A 22,473-nucleotide genomic window follows, 5' to 3' on the forward strand; every position below is an offset into this window, starting at 1 on the left:
GTGCAGCATCCATCACAAACAGTGCCAGAGATCAGGCTTGTTCAAATCCTCTCTCTGCTCCGCAGAGTGATTCAGTTGGATGCCATGCAGAAGGGTGGCTGTTATGTAACGTTCTGAAAGATCAATAGGATAACGTCAGTGTAAACTTGTTGACGACAATTGTGACGTCACAGTTGCCGAATAATCGTCAGAGAAAGTAATAAAAATTTACGCATGGTGTCTGGAGGTGCCTGAAGTAGTTCCATCTGGCGTACGCAAGCATATTTTTGAAGCTGAAAATGTTCTTAAATGGTGGTCAGCAGAGGACGAATGAAGGTTGGGAAATCCTGTTTCCAAGATGATCAGAACTACTCTTTGGGAAAAGAAATAGGAACGGTTCTATTCTAATGAGCCCTGTGAACACTACCAAGGAATGTGAATCCTAGCTGTGCTCTTTTAGAGTAACTTGCACTCAGTTATTGTACATGTCTTGGGATGATTACTTTCCAGGAAAAATTGCATCATTTAGTTGACTGTGGTTCAAGCCATCTGCATAGCTCACTTATAATACGGATAGATCCAATCAAACACTGGCTATTTTGCTTCAGATTTCTGTGTTATGTTATGTACACATGGAAGTGCCTGTCTCAATATGTAGTATTAATTCATTGACGTACTGCAACAAAATTTCAACTATCATAACAGCTGATTATTGAAATGGAGTCGTGGTGGTGTCATTTCTTGTTGGTAATGTGGGATTTCTTATTTGGAAATCTGATGATGCAAAGTGTAAGTTTTTTTTATTGTCTCCAACTGATTTTTGAATTATTTTACGTTGGAATGTCTTGGTTTCTGTAAAATAGTTTGGATAAATGTAAACGGTTCACGAAATATGTGTGTTTTAAAACGGCCAACGTTCAGCCCAAAAGACTTTGGTTGTATAATTCCTTGAAACGTCCACATGATCAACGGAATCAGCCGCTATGGATCCCAAATCTGTGCATAAAAGGATACGGCATACGTAGGCCTGTAACAACTGACATTGAGTGACTACTTTATTAGACACGTTTATCCTTTTTATGGAATAGAGCTCTCCTTCAGTAACAATATCATGTGTTCGTATTATGCGATATAAAGCAGGTGAGCGGGGATGCTGGATGTGCTCAAGTTTCAATGCGAGAATGAACAAGACAAAAGATCAAATTGGCTTTATCGCTGTTTCTAAAACTGTAACCTGTTGGGGCTTTTACGGGTGATTGTGTCTTGGGTATTGCAATAAAAAAATTACATCAGCCTACGGCGATCCTGTGGTCGGAAACAGCTCGTTAATGAGAGATGCCAAGGGAGGCAGACTTGCGCTGGATAACAAGAAAGGCTACAGTCGGGACAAATAACAACTTAATACAACAGTGGTAATCAGAGAGTCGTCATTTTAGAAAGCACGAATCATTGTACCTTGTCACTGATGGGGTTAGTGTCACGCATTGGAGCTGATGGCTGAACTCATATTAACAAAACGAAGAGGCTCAGGAACACCAACACTAGAGAATGCACTAGTTCGGGAAATATAAAATCATCGTTTGCTTCGACAAATCCTGGTGCCTGCTGTTTCGCCTACGGGAGGAGCAATTTATTAGTACACCTGGCATTTTCGTGGCCTTGTCTTATCAGGCGTCAACAACCTCGCTGGAAGTGGCAGTATAATTATGTGGTGTATATTGGGCCACTTGACACAAATAGAACAACATTTGGATGCCATAGGTTATCTGGAAATTTTGCTCGACCGCATCCCTTCATGGCTGCAGTGCATCCGTCTGCAAATGAGTTCTTCCAATGCGCCATGTTATAATGCTAGAAATATTATACAGAATTGGTTCCAGGAATATGAGAGTGAAGTTAGCCTGTTGGGTTAGCCTCATAAAGGATGACGTCTGACTATGTTTTCTGAGTAGAGATCCGCAAATACCTAGCAACATCTGTGGGAAGCATTTTAGTCAGCACGGGCCAGCATCCCCGTGACACTTTCGGACCGCGCATCGTGTCCATGGCATGAAGATTACAAGGTTGTTCTGATGGCTAAAATGGAACATATGCGCTATTAGGTTAGCTTACCTAATAAATTGGCTACTCTGTGTATAGATCCCTGTGCTATCTAAACCCCGAAAGTAATTTCGAACCTTTGACATTCTCTTGAACCCGGAAGTGAGAGAAAGGCAGCCGAACTTCTTAGATCACTTCTAAAGCATAACAGTTAACAGATTTCCCAGAGGAATATCCCCACACTGCTTCTTCATCTGACTGTACTTGAGATATTTAGATTCAATTATCTTAAGAGCCGTCCCTCTGTTCTGTTAATATAAGAAAATCTTGTCAGAAACGAGTAGCTTATTTTTCAGTTTAACATTTTATTGAAAAAAACGTACCATTTTTGTGAAATAAATAGTCGAAATATTTATCATAAAAATGTATTTTTATTCTTAAAGTGATTTGTTTTAATTTTGCGATCACTGAAACCAACTTTTCCCCCATTAAGTGGATATTATTTATTTAGAATAGTCTTTCAAACAGTGGAAGATGTTTTGCAAACTCTTTGAAAGGATATTCATATTATTTTTTTTATAAATTGCCAAACAAACATCCGAAATTTATCAAAATATTGTTTATTTCTTTCTAGTATTTGAATATACATGGCGGTTTTGATGACATTTTGTAAAAGAGTGTTTGAATTTATCCGTGACCGCAATTGTTCCATGTTGCATAGCTTTATAGTGAGATATATTTCAATATAGTTCATTTTTAAAGAGGAATGGAGCTTTTATCTTTTCTGTAGAACATTCCATGTGTTTTCAAACGTTCTGTTTGTCTTTAACTCGGCGATATCCAGTTGCTAGCGCCTCCAAGTGGCTGATTCTTTCAGCCTAATAAAGCCTTTGGATCTTTATTTGCTCCATTTTAAATGAAGTGACCATTATCGACAGTAACTGGAAATACCGAAGAAAGAAGGACCTTCCTAGAATAATTAGACCATCGTTAGATGTTGATATACAAAGCAAGTGAAATGATAAAGCCATAACCACCACCACCACCAGTTTTTTTTTTTTAATTAATGAGAAGTGAGCAACGCATTAGTGTCACATCTGCTACACTTGAGGCTTATCCTCGTCACTAAGTGAAGGTCATAAGCATGCTTTCTGTATACGACAGAACGTGCCCACGTTGGAAAGAAAGAAAAGTCCAATTCCATCGCAATCTCCATAACAATGTCTGAAAGTGTTGCTGCCGCTGCATATTCCTCGCGTGACTGTCTGTCGAGTCTACCCTGGGAACTCGTCCACACCTACGCTGTACACAGTTTTCTTGTTTGCACCTGCAGCATCATCCCCCACCAGAACACTCTTGTGTGTATGTCGAAATAACGGCACCAGTAACGCCTGTGATTGGTCGTATTGCGAGGAGCACCTCGCATCCACGGAGTCACCGTCAGCGACACTTAGTTTTGGTCAAGAGGAGCTGTGGAGCAGGCCAGTTCGGAAAGAGAGGCAACCTATCAGGTAGCAGGGATAAACCGCGGCGCTGGCGACGGCGCCGTAACCACCCCGTCATCTCGGCAGCAGAGCTGCGGGTTTGATTTTCTTGTTTTGGGTTTTTACAATGTCCTTCAGTGGCCCGAAAGGAATAGCGATGGCCACAGCACCTCCGCCGACCTCCAAGCATGTTGGTACTCTTACTATGGACAAGGCAGCTTTCCTTCTCATTCGGATCAAGAAGGCTTTCCACAAGAAGAGAAGCAAGGGGTAAGTAGCGCAACCTTTATTGATTTCCGCGGGACGAGTGCGGCCTCTCGGTAGGGCTCTGATGACGGAAACAGAAACGCTATCGTGCAGTTGTTCGCTGGCAAGTTATGAAGTGTCTGGAAAAGTTTGAATGCACTTAAAAGTGGGGTAATGGAACGCGGATTTCTTCGCACGGGGGTGGGGGAGTAGGAAAGAGCGGACGACTTTCCTCTCTGATTATTGTTGATATATTGCATAGGTGCTGCAGAATGTCTTGGAGTGCAAATGCAACTTTCTTCTCCTTATTGTATGAAAAATCACCATTTATGCACATCCCTGTGAGTCCTCGATGAACACTACATGCTGGTTTAGGCACCTGCAGTAGAAAAAAGTGTTCGTAATAGCAGCGTCGATAAACCATCATATTGCATCATGGACTTTAAAATCTGATTGGTCCTCCTGCTCCCAGTTAAGCAGTGTTCGGATGAGCGCAGAGATCGACGTAATTGTGAACGATGGACCGCTTATTATCATCATAATAATAATTTGAAACGTGTCATCTCAATAGACATTCATATATGACCACTGGTTAGTGTTATAATGATCGGTGTGCATTGCACATCCTCTCCTCCCACCCCTGCTTGCAATGTGGCAGCGAACACCAAAAATGATCGCCATATTTAAAGCCTTCTGCTCTAATGAAAGCTCATTTTTAATGATGTTTGACAAACGTAAAGTTGTTTCATATGAATACCTTTTGCATGTTTTAGTTTCGTATTTGGTTTTAAATCGAGTATTTCTCCATCTTAATGCAGTTGATCGGAGGAGAAATGAACGCTTGGAGTTAGGAACTTAAATAGCTGTACACCCGTATTCCTTCTCGCGCATTTATTCCTTACAAAAGTAAATATTAACTCTTAAACTGTAAGTTGGATTAATGTATACTTAAGCCGACATTTATTTGTTGTTGACATAAAAAGTATTTAAACAAAACTTACGCTGTTTATATTGGGGCAAAATGCGTTCTTTTGCTTGTATTTATTTCAGCAGCGTCACTCAAGTTAAAAATGATCTACAACAGAGTATTTATTTATGTTACGAGTGTATTTAGGTTGTTGATTTACGCACTTGGAAGAAATCCAAAAATAGCAAAATCTTTCTTGCAGCGACTCGAGTATTTTACCACGAAAGCTTTAAACAAAAAAACTGACCCTGCAGATTAGTTTTGGAGTTATGGTGGGCAGTACTCAAATATTTGTTTTTCTTCCCCTCGTGCAAAGAAATAAATTTCGGCTTTTGTATTTCAACCAGCAACAGTTCTTCGTGTATTTATTATAACTGAACTTGAATCAGAATTAAATCGCGTGCAGTATTTATTATAAACCGAAATTAAATCGCGTGCACATCTTTTGTTTCAATGACGTCAGAATATTTGCATTGAATGTCGAGGCGGTGCTTTGTGGACTTTTAAGTTTAATTAGGTTTACAGAACAACGAGTTTTACTGAATGGTTTTAACTAATTATTTGGTTTTTATTCTTAAAAATTGGCTCTGTTAATTCCGTTTTCAGTGTGGGTAGAAGAATCGATTTTTAAGAAATGCGAAAGCCAAAATCCACGAGTTTTTATTTTTATAGTTAAAGTGTAAAATATTTTTATTCAGATAAAGATATCGTTGGATAAATGGCAGGAAGTAGAGCAAGATAATTTCAGATTAAGACGCGCGAAAATATTTAAAGCGTTTGTGATCCACTGGAAAGATGAGTGGTCAAGTGGGGTGCACAGTTGGGAAGTTTTTTTCTTGTTAATTTATCGAATTTTTACTTATCCTTTTTCATGAAGTGTTTTCTTTTTTGGAATTGTTAAATTTTGATTTTTTTTTAAGATTATTCTGATTGATGTTGCACTCCTTTACAGCGGCTTATCAGAATTAAAACAGCGGAAGAGCAAGCGAAGCGTTGTTCGAAGGTCACCATCGTTATCAGTACATAAAGATGTCTCTAAAGGAGTTTTTAGGCAGAATTCTCAGGTTTATAAAAACCTCCTCCGATCGATATTTCTGAAGTTAATAGTCGCTACAGCTGCAAGCTAATTCTGTAAACACTTAAGAGCATCAGCGAAAACCGAAGTATAAAAATTATCACTAAAATGTAGTCGGGTTATGAACTCAGGGACAAGCATGCCAAGGGAAACGCCGGAGTGGCACTCTGACTAAAAACACCTTATTAATAGCAGCTGGTTTGTTATATTTTTTCTACTTGTGCCAAATGCGTGTTTTTTTTCTGCTTTGTTTTCTATATCGCCAAGAGAAAGATTTTGATTTTGTAGTTAATTAAACGTGCGATAATAATTCATAAAATTCGATTATTAAAATAAAGGTAATTAATTTCGGAATTTAAATTTCGGTATTTAAAAAATACGCACTAATTTATACTGTGCGATTGATTAATCGATATTTACCAGTGGTTATCCTATCACTTTTTTGTTTGTGATTAGTTTTGATGTTCATTAAGGCCATTAATAGCTTGATTAGCAATTTTAACAACCTTTCGACTTGCTGGCCCTTATTTCATCTAATTGTACCGAAGAATAATAAGTGAACAGTTGTAAATGATCCTATATGCATAGTTAGAAAATATTTAAAGATAAGGGGGCTTAATAATCAGGGGAACAAGCTGCGACATTGCTGTGAGGACACAGTAGTTTGGGTTAACCAATAGACACACCACAATAAGGGCAAAGCAAAAATAGGCATGCTTAAATATGTTTTTGTCATAGTGGAAGAATTACGTGGTATCCCTCTCCCGGAAACTCGAGTTTTTCATCCCCAAAAAGCAGTTAACTCGCACAGTACAACTGATACCTTGTATTTAAGTTATATATAGCCTTCGGTGGCTCAGTGTATGAATATACACAGATTTGTAAACAACCAACAGCGTTTGAATATGCAGTTGTTTATGATTGCCATTGAATATTAGACCAACGGTGATTAAATATTTAATATCATTGATAAATCAGATGCACAGGCAACATACATAGCAGATATGCTGGTCTCAAACATCCATCATTTAAACGTGATCACGCTTTAAAAAAGAAAGAACGAAGAAGGAATTTTCAGGTTAAGAATACAAATCTTTAAAGCTCTCTTCGGGCATTTGGATGGTTAGAATGGCCGCTTCCATAGGTGAAGTAATACGCCATATATATTTTTTTTATTTATCAAAACCTGTTGGGCGATCAATAAGTTCCAAACTGCTCCTCCCAGTAGAAAATCCCGAAGTTGATATTTGGAAGGGGAGCTGCTTTTACCACGTTGTTCCGTTGCAGCGCTCCTTCTGTGGCGTGTTTATCGTAGCCAAACCGCCTTGTGAATATCGAGAGCAAGTTTATGCAAAACTGAATCAAGGCTGCTGGTTGCAAAGAACTTTTCACGGTAAATCTCAGGAATAGTGTGTCGTAGCATCCATTGTGACGACATTTCATCTTCGCATTCTATTACATACGAAGCAGCATCTAGCAGTCGCGTCAACCCCCAGAGCGAATGTGGCGTTTATCCATCTAAGAGATGAAACAGTTATTTGCATGAACGTCATAAATATTGCAGTAGCTGTTTTGAATACGGTGAACAAATAGCTACGCTGAAAATCATAGATCAGCGCAGAAACGTTTCGATATTTCTCACAAAACTTTCATCACAGCGCAAATTTATGAAAAATTTTATTGGTTTGTTTATACAATTTGTCATTTTTTACACAAATCCTCGACTTGTTGATATAAATGAGTGAAGAATAGTTGACATGGAAACGATTAAAGTGTCACTTTTTTGGGGGGGGGGGTGGAGAAGATTGGTGATAGTATCGAGAAGAAAGGAGTTAGGTAACACTTTCTTGGAAAATTTCTTCGTCAGCGAGCAATGAGGTCATGCAGCTGCCTGCATTGATCACCCAGCTGTCAAGACACCCAGACGCTCTGATCTGGTTCATTTCCTGAGACTTCAGTAGCCTGCGCACTAGTCAACCGGGCTGCTGATATAGTGAGGGTCACGTGATCCCCGGCCTTCGAAGTTTAATTAAGGGAAACTAGACCAACAGACCTGCTTAATAGATAGGTAGATAGATAGAGAGAGCTTTTAATTTTAAAGTGATAAAACAATGGAGTGCACACGATCTACAACGGATCATTCGCCGGATTTAAAATAACCGGCGAGGCGAGTTATTTTAACATCGATTTAATGAAGAGTTGCTTTGGTTTTGGGGCCTGACGAATAAAGTCAGTTAGGGGTAACTAGGAGGGAAGGGGTCACGTAAACTTTAGAGAATAATTTTAACTTCCCATTGTCAGTTAAATATCAAGTACAGCAAGGTCATTTCAGTAATTGTATAATAACAAAATCACGACTGGGATTTTATATTTATTTCTACACCTGCAGAGCGCCTGAAAAGTGCAGTCTGCAATCGCGAGCATCCTCTTCTCTCTCATTAGTTCGCTAGTATTCGTCGTATATCAACAGATGTGGTGGAGTCTGTTCGACGCACGCCGCCAGGCGACATAGTGTTTAAAGTTCGGCCATTTAAATTTTTGATATCGCAGGTTGCACGCACAACCTGTGATGACGTCACGTGTAGTATATTCGAGCGAGAAAACGCAGGAAGATTTAACGAAAAGTGACTAAAATATTTAGGTCAGCCAGAAATAACCGCCGGCCGGGCGATGCAGAAAACGTCCGTTCCTTCGCATCATTTTTGCTCACAAATATGAAATTGGACATCGCGTGAACCCGGCGTGTCCTTCGTGCCGACTTATCTAACTCCGAAGCCATTATACGAGGTTAAGAACCCTTCTCTCGCGCATCGTTAGAACCTTGGTTGACTTACCCACGACACCATGCAAATCCCGAAACCATCGCGGTGCTTCGGCACTTTTCACCTTCTTCTCAAAGTTTGTTCCAAGTTGCGGCTGACACTGATCGGAAGTCGAGAAATTTTCCCCCAGCAAGTGAGCACGCGCAGGCGCCGTATTTTGAAGGGAACGCGCATTGCGGTACTTTCGCGGAACGGAACACTTTTGCAAAATTTTGTCGTTCTGCCGGACGAAGGGAAGTGAAATCATCGCGCGCACATTTCACGCGACTTCCAGACGTGCCCGCTTTTATAGCCTGTGCCCGTGTAACGGAGGATTTCGAAGGGCAGTTTTGATGTCGAAGGTTGATTCCGCTGTCCCGTCAATTCGTTAACTCTACCTCTGCAGAGATGATCTGAGTTTGCCCACCTTCGCAACCGTATTGATCCATTTTGGCTTCTTATCAAGATACGGCAGTCGGCCAATCAATAGCCCTGCGTCTTTCTCCGGTTCTGGGGTAGGAAAGGGGTGAAAAACCTCAATAAGAACACCGTTGCCGTTCAGTAAAAATGTTTGGGTCCACCAGACTCCAAATGTTTCGGCTTTTCATCCACCCCACCTGCTGTTAGCGATCAGGAGAGATCGAAAGAAGAAATATTCTTGTGTTTTGTACATCATGAAAGTGGTATTTTATAAATTGTTAGTTGGCCTTTTCATTGAGGAGGCACTACAAGATTATAATCGCTTCAGTTGTTTATTTTTTTTTTCTTTCACTGTTGCAGTAAAGATTAAAACACATCCAAAGTGTAGAAGGTTTGTCGATTTGATACTTCGTTTATTGTTTAGGATGTCTTGCCTGGACTGCACGATGAGTTCTTTATAGATAATGGAGTAGTGGTGGTTCTGCAAGATGCGACGTGGTTGCAGATCTGTTTTTTGAACAAGTGGAGTTTATTATTATTAGTAGTTTACTGTATATTTCTTAAGACACAGAAGAACCATAAAAAACAATCCAGAGTGATGTTTTCAGTTTAGTAGAAAGTATAGGAGATTTAACAATCACAGCGTATGTACAATTAGTTATGCAAATAACCTCGGAAACTATTGGAAACTGTAAACATTCACATTTCTTTTGAATTTGTACGGCTGTTGCGATTCTATTCTGTTTGTGTTTTGTGGACGGGATGCCTTTTTTTTGTTGCGAGAGCCCTAAGCAGCAAATTTGAGAGACAGAAATACTGGGTGGCGAGAGCAAGAGGTTTGATTAACACGCAACAAACGAAGATCGACTCGTGAAGTTAGAAATACCCACTCAGTTTCCGGCTGCACACTCGGCGAGTGTAGGTAGCCGTGGGCAAGCTGCCAACATGATTTACGGAATAGCACGTAGATGTCAAGGGCATGTCTAAGTACTTGGATTTTGGTCCAAATATCAGCAGTTGGTTGTGGCAAGCGCGACTGTATGTCTGATCCGAGGATGTGTTTCAGACCTTAGCGATACCCAACTTAGCACATTCGGATGTACATAGTTAAGGATGCTTGCTGAAACATTGGATACGTTTTGCTTATTTTATGGTTCACGACGTCTTCTTATCGAAGGTATAATTGGGAAGAATTTGAATTTTCAGGACTAGAATGAGTTTGAGGTTGCATCCTTAGCCACTCTTCTCCTATTAGATTCGCTGATAATGTGATTTACAGAAGTCCTTTTAAAGAACAATTGAGTTCATTGAATATGCAATCAGTGGATGCGAAATAGTTTTTGCTTCTCTGGGACTGAACGTTTATTCGATAATGAAAGTCACATTTCCAGTATTCCGCCTGGCCCGAGTATATTCGGACGATGGAACGCTTCTTTAAGTTGAAGAAGGCAGTATATGCTACCGACAGCCTATGACGCTTGAATTATTTTATTATCTCACTGATTTATTTCATAGTAAACCAATTTGGTTGAAGTCAGAACTTGTGAATGGTTTTCTCTTTGTTCATTCGGTTCCTGGTACAGCCTAAAATGAAACATTGCACGAAACGAAATGGCCGTTGATTCCGTAGTACTCAATATTTTACATTTGACTTAGTTTACAATTTCCCTATCTCTCTTTTTCTTTTATCTCCTTCTTCCTGAATGCACGGACCAACTACATGTCTTCAAACGCTCGCAACCTTCCCTTTTTATATCTCTCGGTCCCCCCTCCCATAAAATCTTCTTTCTGCGCAGGTAATGGGCTTCTTTCTGCGTGATCTATAGCCGCGTGTAATGGCATATCTACTCTCTTCGTAGAGGTCATTATTGATAAAAGGCCTTGTAAGGGATTTATATTTAATGTGTAATGTCGTGTCGTACTGCTTCTGATAATGTTTTAGAGCAAGAAACGTTTGCATGACCAAACAGCGTTCTAGTTCTGAAAGGAGCACTACACACGCCACCCTATCGCTCTAATTTAATTGGAATGGGTTGTTTATACGACAGTACGAAAATAAAATGCAAACAACGTCCAGGTATGCTTTTGAACGATGTTTATTTCACGAGCGGAGAACGGGCCCTTGGGTCTGTTTCAATATTCGACAAGGTGCAACATTTCACGCCACTCGATTGCGTTTTATTCGTTTCTATGGCGATAACGGATTTTTACACCCGAAATTACGAAGCAGCCGTACTTCAAAAGCAGTACCTCCTGAATCCTTGTATCGATCTTTGAACCGATTGATCAGATCGATAATGCAGTACGTTACGAGGCTGGTCTCACATAGCGTTGGGTGTTAAACATCAGGAACAAATGAAACAATTTACGGTTCTTATCATACGGGGTTTGGTGAGGTTGTGGGTGTCGCAGTATGTTGACAAAGCTGCGGATTCATATCGGTTGAGACGCGTTAATGACTTCCGCATATTGGAACCGCGTTCTGCTGAACTCATTTAGTCTGTTTGCTGCTAATACCGCCGAATGACTTTGCTTAACTTTGTATCCTTCCAGGAATGAAGTAGGCAGATTACAATAGGAAGGAAACAGATAATAAGATGGATGAGGGGAAATGCAATAAGGAAAACGTACTTGAAACATACGTTGTAATCGAAGTCTTCTCTTTGAACACGATTTGGATAAATGAATAAAAATAGTGAACGCAATGGGATGCTTGGTGGAAAGCAAGGTTATTTCGTTAGGGTTTAACGTGATTTATTAAGCCTTTCTTAAGGAAATAAATTTAAATTTCGATTTAACATTAATATTATTCAAAAACTGAGTAGAGTCTCTAAAAAAACATTCACGAAAAGTATTTCAGGTTCATCTAAATGCATTCGAGTTTGTAATTAAAGAAAAAAAAACTTTTAATAAAATTTGGAAGCTTTCTAGGAGGATTAAGTTAAAATTTCAGTTGCCTTTATTTGTTCGTGTCATTTGCATCATTTCTATGTTTATAAATGAGGTTTCTCCACAGGTAAACTGAGGGGGGGGGGGGAAATGAACTGCGTGGTTGTGTAAATACATGCCATAAATTATTATATTTCTGCATTTTACTCGCTAATTTTCAGGCAGGATGAAAAATTGTTCGCTTATACGTGTAAGGTCTATTTCTAATAACATTTCTTCTTTTTTTAAAGTTTAACTGTTTAAAGACACGAAGAATGCTCCAACCTCTATTATATAACGGAATATCAACGTAATCAACGTCCCCCAGTTTACTTTTTCTTTTTAAAATCCCATTTGGGACAGCATGTTTTCTTCTTTAAATATCTATTTGCTGATGTCCTTCTTTGAAATTTAATTGTAATTAATGATCTCTCTGGACTGTAATCTTCTCCTCATTTCCATAGACTAAATACTAGTGGGCGTTACTGAACAAAATTACAAATAACAGCCGGCAGTCTCGAAACTCCCCTCACAACCATCTTCGTATAATGTGTTGACATTTATCAGGCGCTAGCCTGATAAATTCTTTCGGCTTATTCGAAAGAACATTTCCTATTATTACACGTTAGTGATCTTTCTTGAAAGTCATTGTGCTATTTTTTTCCCTTTCTCTCTCTCTCATTTTTTTGTAACTTCGGTTGTTTTTGAATCGCAAATTCTGTTGAAATTAAAGGGCTGAAAGTCTCTTATTTATTACTGCATTCTTATCCAGAGAACAAAACCTTTTTGCTTTCTCCATTACAATGTTCACAGAGAGTTGCTTTGGTAAAAAAAAAAAACAAAACAGAAGGTAAACTGCAGCCATTATCAACCCACTGCAGGATGGAAGCCTCCTCAACAATTCATGATGAGGGAAATGGACCATAATCTGCCACGCTGGTCCAGTGCGGGTTGGAAGATTGACCGTATTTAGCAGTCAGGGACTTGAATCCCGGTCTACTCAAATTGCGTGACATGGTGCATTGGGACCATAAAAAAACCCCAACCAATCAACCAACTCAAAGAGCGTATGCTATTGCTCTCGGTCTTGACCACTGGACTACGGAGGCCTCTTCCCCATGTAATACTGACTCTCAATTGTCATCCATTTCTGTTGTGTGTTTTTGTTTGAGAAGATTTGAAAAATCGTGCACATTTATGGATTTATTTCTCTTCGGAATAATATCGATTATTGACGTTATAGTCCAATACTCCTGATTAAAATGTGCATGTTTAAAATCGCAATAGTTTAAGGCAGTTTTAACGTGGAGCACCAACTACAATTGTTCCTGAGAGTGGGAGGAGGGAGTTCAATATCTAATGGATTAACTATGCATCAGAAAAGCATTAAGCAAAGTGAATGCAACGTAAACACGCGATGCTGAGTACTTCAGAGGGATAAGAATAAATTCAAGGATTTATCTCGGTAGTCGGAAGAATTTAAAAGCAAACTGGCTTGAAATGGCTGCGAAGATAAAAACGGAATACGAATTTAAATGTTTCAATGCTGAGATTTAGGCGATGCTCTTAATTTTGTTTTTATGTTATAAGATTGCTTTTATCTCAAAAGTATGCTAGAACTTTCGAAAAGATCTCGCTGTTTTTAAATCTCCGACAAAAAGGGCGAAAAATAAACAAAAAATGGAACGAGAACTGGAAAAAATTCTAAGTAGGGCTTTTCTTGTCCTTTGTTTAATTGGGCTATTGTTCGAGAAACAAAAGGTGGACCTTATTTCCATTTACTTCACATTGTTTTCTGAGGACAAAGAATGAAGATAAAATAGAGACATTAATTGAGGAATTTTCAAGGATGGAGCTTCGCAGGATAGAGGATGCGGTTGGAAAAAATATGTAAAATGGAGAACGGAATTGCATTTATAAGTGAGATAGGACCCACGGCACTCGAGAAACGGCTACAACATAAACATTCTTTGTGAATTGAGTTTTTATCTCCGCTCTTTTTCTAAGTGTTGTTTCTTCTCGATGTTTAATTAATTTCTTGTAATAAATGCAGATGCCAAACACTAAACTAGGTGCTGTGCTGTGTATTTTTATGAATCACAGGGAGTACTTAGAATTTTAAAGAGATTCGAGACAACAGTTTTGTTTCGTAGGATTACTTCTTGCTTTGTTTCTTATTAAACATTACATCTTAAAGAATTCGGTGAAGTTTAATTAATTGTCGACAGTTAAGTTTATTCATGAGAAATTACTAGAAACAAACTTGAATAGCTTTTCTCATTAGTTTATTTAATTAAATATCAAACACTCCGTGGCAGCCTAATTGGCAAGATACATCGCCGTTTGCCACTCGTTCATTGAGGTCTGGCTTCGATTTCTTTCAACGACTGGAAGAATTTCTAAAGTCCTCTTCATTCGAGGCTGTAGTTAGTTCATCTCAAGCAGAGATGTAGGGTTCCCCTCTGGAGCTAATCCGGCTTTTTCAGCCTGTGCAACATGCAAGTTGGCCTGTGAACTCGCAACAAGCACACACTTAATGGATTTCAAGCGTGCGCTCATGACCGCAATGGTATTGTGGTCAATACCATTGCGGTCATGAGTGCACGCTTGAAATCCATTAATATTGGGGGCCAGTTAGTATTTTTGTTTCTCTTTTGATATTTGATAGCTATGGACCTCCATAGCTTCCTCGATTTTTGTTCGGCTTTTCAGAGTTTAGTTTTTAATGAGGAAGAGCTAGGTTTGAATTCAATCGATAAAAGTAGGTTCTAATGCTTCACAGTTGATTAATCAAACCAATGGTTCCAATCTGCAAAAGAGTTTCTCTCTTTCACTCTCACCATCCTTTCTTTCCACCCTTTCGGGAGTGAGGGAGGAATTACGCGATCATAACCCTTTCGATCTGATTGGAATATTAATACATCGACGTACCAAATATTAGAAAATTTAGTTCGTATTTGTCTGCTCAGCTTTAGTGAAAGTGGCAGGAAAAACACCTTTAGCATTGTTCGAATATTTTCACGGATATTCTATCCTATATAGATCCATTCGCATAAGAGTGTTCCTCGGATTCCTGTATTCATTGACAACTGTTGTCGCTCTGAGTCTTTCCAAACGATTCCACCCTTTCTCTATCAGATTAAAATTGGGAAGATGCAGACATGCTTTGACGTCGTCCGCATCGACGCGTAGTGATCCATTGCAGCTGATGGTATCTTCAGTGATGACGAGCGAGCCAGAACTGAACTGTGAGAAGAAACATTTCTTACAATCAAAACCAGGGCCGTAGCTGTTAGCACAGTAGTTAAGATCACTTTGCTTCTAGTGTTCTGAAAAAAGACCAAAGGCACTCTGCATTCGTTTTCTTTTCTTGGCATCCTGAACACCCATTACACGTCCATCAGTGGTAAACAACGTGAGTTGAGCTGGGTATCAGCAGACCACTTTGCTCGTATCTACTTATCCAATGACAAATATCGTCGTTCACCATTGAATACACGTGTGTTCACAGGTGTAATATGCCTGCTTAAATCCACTACTCGTTGTTATCGTGCTGGCTAATATGGGTACCTGTACCTCTCGTCCAGCGTGTTCTGGCATGGGGGTAACATCTGAAAATGGCTTCAAAATACTGTACTTTACTTTAATGTGAATAGTGCATAATTTGACAGTATATCCTACACCCTCCATGTATCAGCCTTTGAGTATTCCATGTATTGATTGTACATGTTTTAGTGTTTTTTTTTTTTTTTTTTTTTTTTTTAGATTCGAATCGAGAAACATTATCAGTTTGTCGGCCACAAATTTGATTGCAAATTTATTTTTGAAATAGTTTTCAGTTATTCACACAATACAGGAAAAATTAAAGCGTGCATTTTAATTAATGCGTGAAGAAATAAAACATCGTGATAATATTGCACATTTAAATACAGTGCATAGACATAAACACAATAGTGAGAGACTGAAGAACACGAAGAATAAAAGTATTAAATTAAAAAAATTATTGAAACTGTTGTTTTTATATTCAATTTAAAAAAGAAACACGTTTTTGTCACTTTCACCTGTTAATCCGCTACGTATTTCGGCGATCATCTTGAAAGTGAAGTGATAACGACCCAAAATCTACTTTGGACAAATATGAAAACCAGAGATGAATGATTCCGTTTTAAATAATAGTCCCTTTTATCAAACAGTTGTCTGTTCTAACAAGATGTATCACAGTAGAATCACGTCCCTGCCAAAACAGTAGGATCTGTTCGTAGCATATGAAGCTTCCGATGAGGTACTAATATTGGACCTGTCATTTTGTTATTATAGCTGGACATTACAATATTCACACGTGTTACTGGAAGTTAAAATAATTAAAGTCTAATCAAGAGAAGAGCTGTTGACTCTAGCACTTGTATATCGTCCATCAATATCAGCACAAATGAGAGACAAGTGGCTATTGTTCTGCTGAATGGCTTTAGTGATTTTATTACTGATGACTTGGGTCACTAATTGAGTTGAATGGCTCGAATCACATCACTGAATGGAGTCCTCAATCACGGCCGTCTTTACTGTGGAACGTTAAATCAGTCTGGAAAGGATTGAAAAAGAAAATTAATTCGTGTTCCGCTCTGATAGCATAGTGGTTATAATCACCGGCCTCTTCACACTGGGTTGAAAAGGTCTGGGTTCGAATCCCGTCAATGACGCGAGGAACTTTATGGGCTTTTTTTACTCCGTGGCCGAGTTATTCGGTCTCTGTCACGAAGTGAAAGAAGCCCATAAAAGTTCTTCGGCAAATCGACCAGAAAACATACGCAATTTATGGACCTATTACACGAGGGCAGATAAGTTGATTCTCGAGTGGTTCTAATATGGCAAAAATACGTTAGGGTAAGTCTTATTTAGAGTAATCCATTATCATCTAAGACTCTGATATGCATCTTGTTTCTACTAATCCTAGTATGCATCCGTTACACGAAGAGCTTAGAAGGCTTTTTGTGATCATGAAAGTTGTCTTTTAAAAATGCTTAAACTTTTTAATAAACGCCAAGTGCATTTTTCCGTGAATGTACAATTGTGGGATGATCCAGTTCCTTCCACTCCCTCTTCAGATACTCTGTCAATAGACAAAAAAAGAGCTCCGCGATACTTTTGCAAAATTTCGTGGCATGAGCAAACACAAATTCATTAATTATAGGGCGTGTTAAGTATTATGACAAGCAGTTTGCTACAGGAAGTAGATTGCTATAATTCTGTTTCCTCTTCTGACACCTTTCTTCACGTGTTTTGCGGGCTTGCGTGCTGCTGCTCCACCCAGAAAGTGACAATTAGACCAGAAACACTTTTTAAATTACTTAAGAGAGGTGTGTTACACAAAATACTTAAACGAATGTGATCTGGCATGTTCAGCGACGCCTTTGCTTCGGTGTATTCAGATAAGCAGCCTATTTAGAAAAAGATTAAGATGAAGTTAAAATAATTAAAGTCTAATCAAGCGAATTGCCGTTGACTCAAGTACTGTTTAAGGGTGAGAAGAAGAATAGCGGCACGTACTCCGAACATTTTTACGAATACGAAGGGGCGGATAGGGAATGAAGGGGCGGAACATGAAGAGGGACAGCGAGACGTATGCATACATTTGGACCTGATAACTATGCAGATCAACTTTGCTGTTAGAATCGAATTTAATTAAAGAATTTCCCTAATATTATAATTAAATGAACAGAAATTCAGTCAGGGGCGATATCTTACCTTCTTAATGTCTGCAGTCAGGGTAGTGAGTTTTCTTTTGGAATTTGGTGGTGTCTGCTAGGATAAACTATTATTCGCAGTCGAAGGTCATCCATATATCATTTATGGTAGGTGTAACGAAAGGCATATAACAATAAAACTGACCTTTAGACATTATCGGCAAAAGCAACAGCCCAGAACAAATTTCAGCCATGTCATGGATGAAATGCAGCTGTGTCCACTGTTAAAGTAGAATATCTCGTCGTGTTATCGTTCGTGATGATTCATTAAATATTTTATCGACATCATCCTGCCTCTGCGACTGCATTCCTCTCCATCGATGATTAATAGCATACAGCGATAATGAAATGGTACGCCATACAAATCTCTTCATTATGGTGCGGTAACTTTCCATAAATCCTTTGTGTCCTAACGTATTGAGCAAGCCAATTTCTGTTGTAAGATCAATGGTTCGATAAGGTCTTTGCCTCATGCTATTGATCACTTTGTGCCATCTGTGTCATCCTTTCTGATCATGGAAGGATGCTAAATTTCCAATCGATGATACATATTAGAAGTCATTTGTTGTTCCAATGCCGAACACATGTAGCAGACTTGCTGGAAGACATTCACTACCTCACTTGTGGCTGTAATTATCAAATGAAATTAAATTAATCGTCTCGTGTTAAATCAGATGGAATCCTTATGAGGCCACTGAATATTTCAACTACATAAAATAACTGACTATAAATAAACAGCCGACCGGGCTAGCCAGGTGGGTAAAGTGCCTGCCTAGCAACCCAAAGGTGTGTGTGTTGTTGTCTTACGGCACCAGGGATTCCCCCCCCCCCCCATCTCCGCGTTGCTTTCATTGTGGTGAACCAGTTCACTGGAAAATGCCAGAGATTTAAGTGTGTGGGAATTGTTCATGTGTTGTGTTCTGTACCGTTGTTCATCTGGTCATTTAGCCGGACCCCAATTGAGGCCCAACGTTGTCCCACTTACGCCCCGTGGAGGCAGACCAGGAACCCAGTAGCTGTAGATTCACTCTGGCAGGTCCTGCCGCTTAATTTCCTGGGATTTCGGCGGCTAGAACCTTAAAAAAAATGATAATAAATTAAAAAAAATAATAATAAATAAATAAAAGAAAAAATATGAATAAGTGAAAAATCTGCGCTATCGTGGGGGTAATATCGCTTTGGTTTGCTAGGCCGAGTTTTGGGCGTAAGGTAATTTTATCATATTAAGTTTTTGATGTGTGGGGCTTTCGCTATGATGAAGGTAGAGAGGGAAGGAAGACTGGAGATTGGGGGGGAAAAGACAGAAATATGGGGCCAATAGAGTAGATAGCCCCAGTTTCCCACCAAAGTAGAAGTTTGGGGGTGGAGGAGAGGGAACAAAAAACGGCCCCTCCCCTCAAGGAAGTGGGAATAATAGGTGAAGAGGGCTAGGGTGTCCTCTTCAGATCGCCATCAGGCTGTTTGCTGCGTTTAGTCTGTTCTTTACTGTCTGTGCTGCATTCTGTTCTGTTTTGTCACACATGGGGCGAGCCCCGTCCTTGCTTTTCTTTTCCGTGTGATCAGCACTCTTCTTGTCCAAGTACTGGTCCTCTGCGGGGTTTCAGTTTTCTGTCACATTTGGCCGCGATTTTTGTCAATCTCTGTGTACGTTGCTGTAGATAGCTATTAGTGTTTTTCTCCTGGTGAATAGGTCTTGCGCATACTGAGAGAGTGCCCTATATTCATCCTCAGTGTCCAGGAAGTGGTGCTCCAGTCCTTTTGGGAGGTATCTTAATCTTGTTATTAGTAGCCCTCTGAGGTCTTCATAGCGTTGACAATCACAGACTATGTGGCTTCAGCTTTCGCTTTCCCCACATATGCAGTTAGGGTCCTCAACGAGTCCGAAGACAAACAGCTTCTCCTTGTAGGGTCCGTGTCCGGTTAATAGTGTTGCCATATGGTACCCTGGGAAGTACCACGGTGGCTGCTTTGGGTATATTTTCCGGAGGTCTGGCAGAAATCTTTTTGTTACTTCGCCTTTTGTAGTCTCTGTCCACGTTCTCTGCCAAAGATCTAGGAGGTGGGTCTGTAGCCCAATTTTTTCGTGTTTTAGGTTGCCGGCCGGGTCAGTCGTGTATCCTTGGTGGGTAGCGGCCACTCCCCTGGCCAGCAAAAACAGTAGCCCCGCCCGAACTGCCTCCAGGTCCAGAGGGAGCGCTCCAGCAAGTACTTGCAATGCTGGGGTACTTACCGTACTGCAAGTCTTTCCTTGTGATTCTAGTTACCAGTCCAGAGTATCCTTTGATTTTTCTTCTTATGTATTTCAGATGCGGCTGAAACGTCAGGTTTTTATCTAGGATAACGCCCAGATAATTCAGTTGGCTCACAAATTTGATTGTTACATTGTTGATTTTAATTTTCGGTGGTCGTCGTAGTTGTAGAGTCCCCTTTAGGAGGATCGATGAGGTCTTGTCTGATGATATTTTCAGCTGGTTCTTTGATGCTCATTGCTGCAGCCGCTGCAGTGCCTGATTTGCCAGCGTCTCCAATTGGGCCCTGGAGTCCGCCTCTACCGTCAATGTCAAGTCGTCCACGAAGGTGTGTGCTGCCAAAGGTAAAGTGTAAAGTGTGTTTAGGGTCAAACGGCACCAGGGGTTTCCCCCATCTCCGCGTTGCTTTCATTGTGAGTGAACCAGTTCGCTGGGAAATGCCAGAGATTTAAAAGTGTATGGATAGTGTATATGTGTAATGTCATGTACCGTTGTTCATCTGGTCGTTTAGCCGCTGGACCCCTACTGACCTTTGGAGCCGCTGGATCCGCGACCTTTGGCCGCTGCCAAAGGTCGCGGGCTCGAATCCCGCCTCGGGCTAGGATCAGAGTAAAATGCAAAAACTTTGGGAGGTGCATTATAGCCACAGAAGCCGATGCGCCAACAACTAACAAAAAAAAAATTATATATATATATAAACAAATATATATGAAAAACTGGCGACTGCTTATTTAACATTCCAAACTTTAGAAGTTTCCATTGTTTTCCTTGATTTATTGAGCATGAAAATAACACGCACATGTGTTCTAATATGACGCATTAGAAACCACAAGTGTTATAATATAACACGCCATTCAGATACCTAGAAAGTTCAAGAGAAGAGACTGAGAAGAAATCAATAACCTGGGTTGTTTGGTTTCTCTGTTCAAAATGAAATTTTGATTATCGTACCTTTACTACACTAAGTAGCAACTTTTTATCTCTTTATCTCTCCGAAGAACTTGGATTCTTCGTGGCATGGATTTCAACGAGTATACAACGCTTGCCATAGGGATGCTGGTTGACGCCGATAATCACTTCTCACCGGTTATTGCAAATTGGATGGTCACAGATTTCTGCTTTTGAAGAGCCCATTCCTCTTCATCTCACAGGTGTGTGTTCAATTGGACTGAGATCTAATCTCGGAAGGCTTTAGCACTAGACTAAAATCACTCTCGTCATTTCTGGCCTTGCGATGTTCTGTTGGAAGAATCAATTCACAGATGCATACAGTGCGGCCGTGAAGGGATGCGCGGGGGCGGAAACAATTTCAAGATAACCGGTAGCATCCTAATGTTGCTTCACCCCATTCATCCTGTTGCTTTAATCTGCCGGTAAATATTTTATTCTGTCTCATTGTGAAGATCATAACCACTTAATTGCCTGACTAAAACCGTCGGGGTTCCAATTCGTGTTCACAAATTTTAATGATTAACCCTCTGAAAAATGAGAAGCATTATCATTTGCACGTCCGTTGATTCGCCACTTACTAGAATCGCTTTAAAGTTCAATTGCACACTAATGAAATCGGATGAATTGTTGTGCAAGAGTCTGTCTACATTGCTCGTGTCCTCATAGGTAGCAGGTAGATATAGTCGCCATCTTCCCTGCACCGTATGTAAATGGTTTGGATTTGAGTCCTCAGTTGATGCGAGGCGTGATTGAGTTATTTGGTTTCAAGAAAGGTTTCATGGTTTTTTTGTTTTGGAAGCTGGAGTTTTTGCGCATACACTCAAATCGACCACAGAATGCTGTGAATTAGAAACACTATATACTGCCTCATAGCCTTAGTTGCTTTGATGCTTGAAACATATTCATTCTTTGCACTCTTGAAGAAGCGCATTATGGCCTTGCTGCCCTTGCGACGTAAAGCCTATCAACAAACAACAGCACTCTTGAAGATGTGAGGTGAACCACTTTGGCAATGTTGCAATTCCTTTTCATCACCCGCTGGTAAACTTCCATCCACGGCCACTTTAATTAAGCGCTTCAAATTTTTATCATCACCTCCCCATTCTAATACTTCTTTTAAAAACGGCACCTTTTATGTCAGCTGCATCTCTTATTGAATTGCTCGTTCCCCATAATTCTTCCGATAACCCAAAATTCTAACAAACTTTCATATGCAAGACCAACGCTCCATCGATAAGTTGCCCGTGAGGATTCAGTATCGAAATATTTTTCCAGAGACATTCAGTCTAATTGGTGGTGTAAATATGTGGTACCATCTGCATTACTCCAAAGTTTTCGTTTCTTTCGATCAGTTCAATCCTGCTGAAATTCCACTGGCTCAGAGTCAATATTAAAAATTTCGCATGTGATGCTTGCTTGTTGATGAATGCCTGGTCATTTGTTATTTTTTTTTCTCTCTTATCATGAATTTTCCCCGCATTTTCTCTTAAATTTATCTCTCCACCACGCGGTATAACGTAACCACACAATTACTGCCCGCACTTATAAAGAAGACAATCGATGGTATGGAATAATGCAACTCTTTTTAAGAA

At 39.9% G+C, this 22,473-nt stretch overlaps 1 protein-coding gene across 1 annotated transcript in view; it reads left to right on the plus strand.

Annotated features, from left to right (window-relative positions):
- Positions 1-3,521: 3,521 nt before the first annotated feature.
- LOC150079150 (ankyrin repeat and fibronectin type-III domain-containing protein 1-like) overlaps positions 3,522-22,473 on the plus strand; it is a 205,550-nt gene continuing 186,598 nt past the window's right edge. The window contains exon 1 of the mRNA XM_090383663.1: positions 3,522-3,773. Within this exon, the coding sequence (XP_090239789.1) occupies positions 3,631-3,773 (143 nt within the window). The 5' untranslated portion in view covers positions 3,522-3,630. The remainder of the gene's footprint in view (positions 3,774-22,473) is intronic.

This window comes from Mastigoproctus giganteus, chromosome 10 (genome assembly GCF_048544385.1).
Source record: "Mastigoproctus giganteus isolate SK-2022 chromosome 10, ASM4854438v1, whole genome shotgun sequence".
NCBI classification, from domain to species: Eukaryota; Metazoa; Arthropoda; class Arachnida; order Uropygi; family Thelyphonidae; genus Mastigoproctus; species Mastigoproctus giganteus.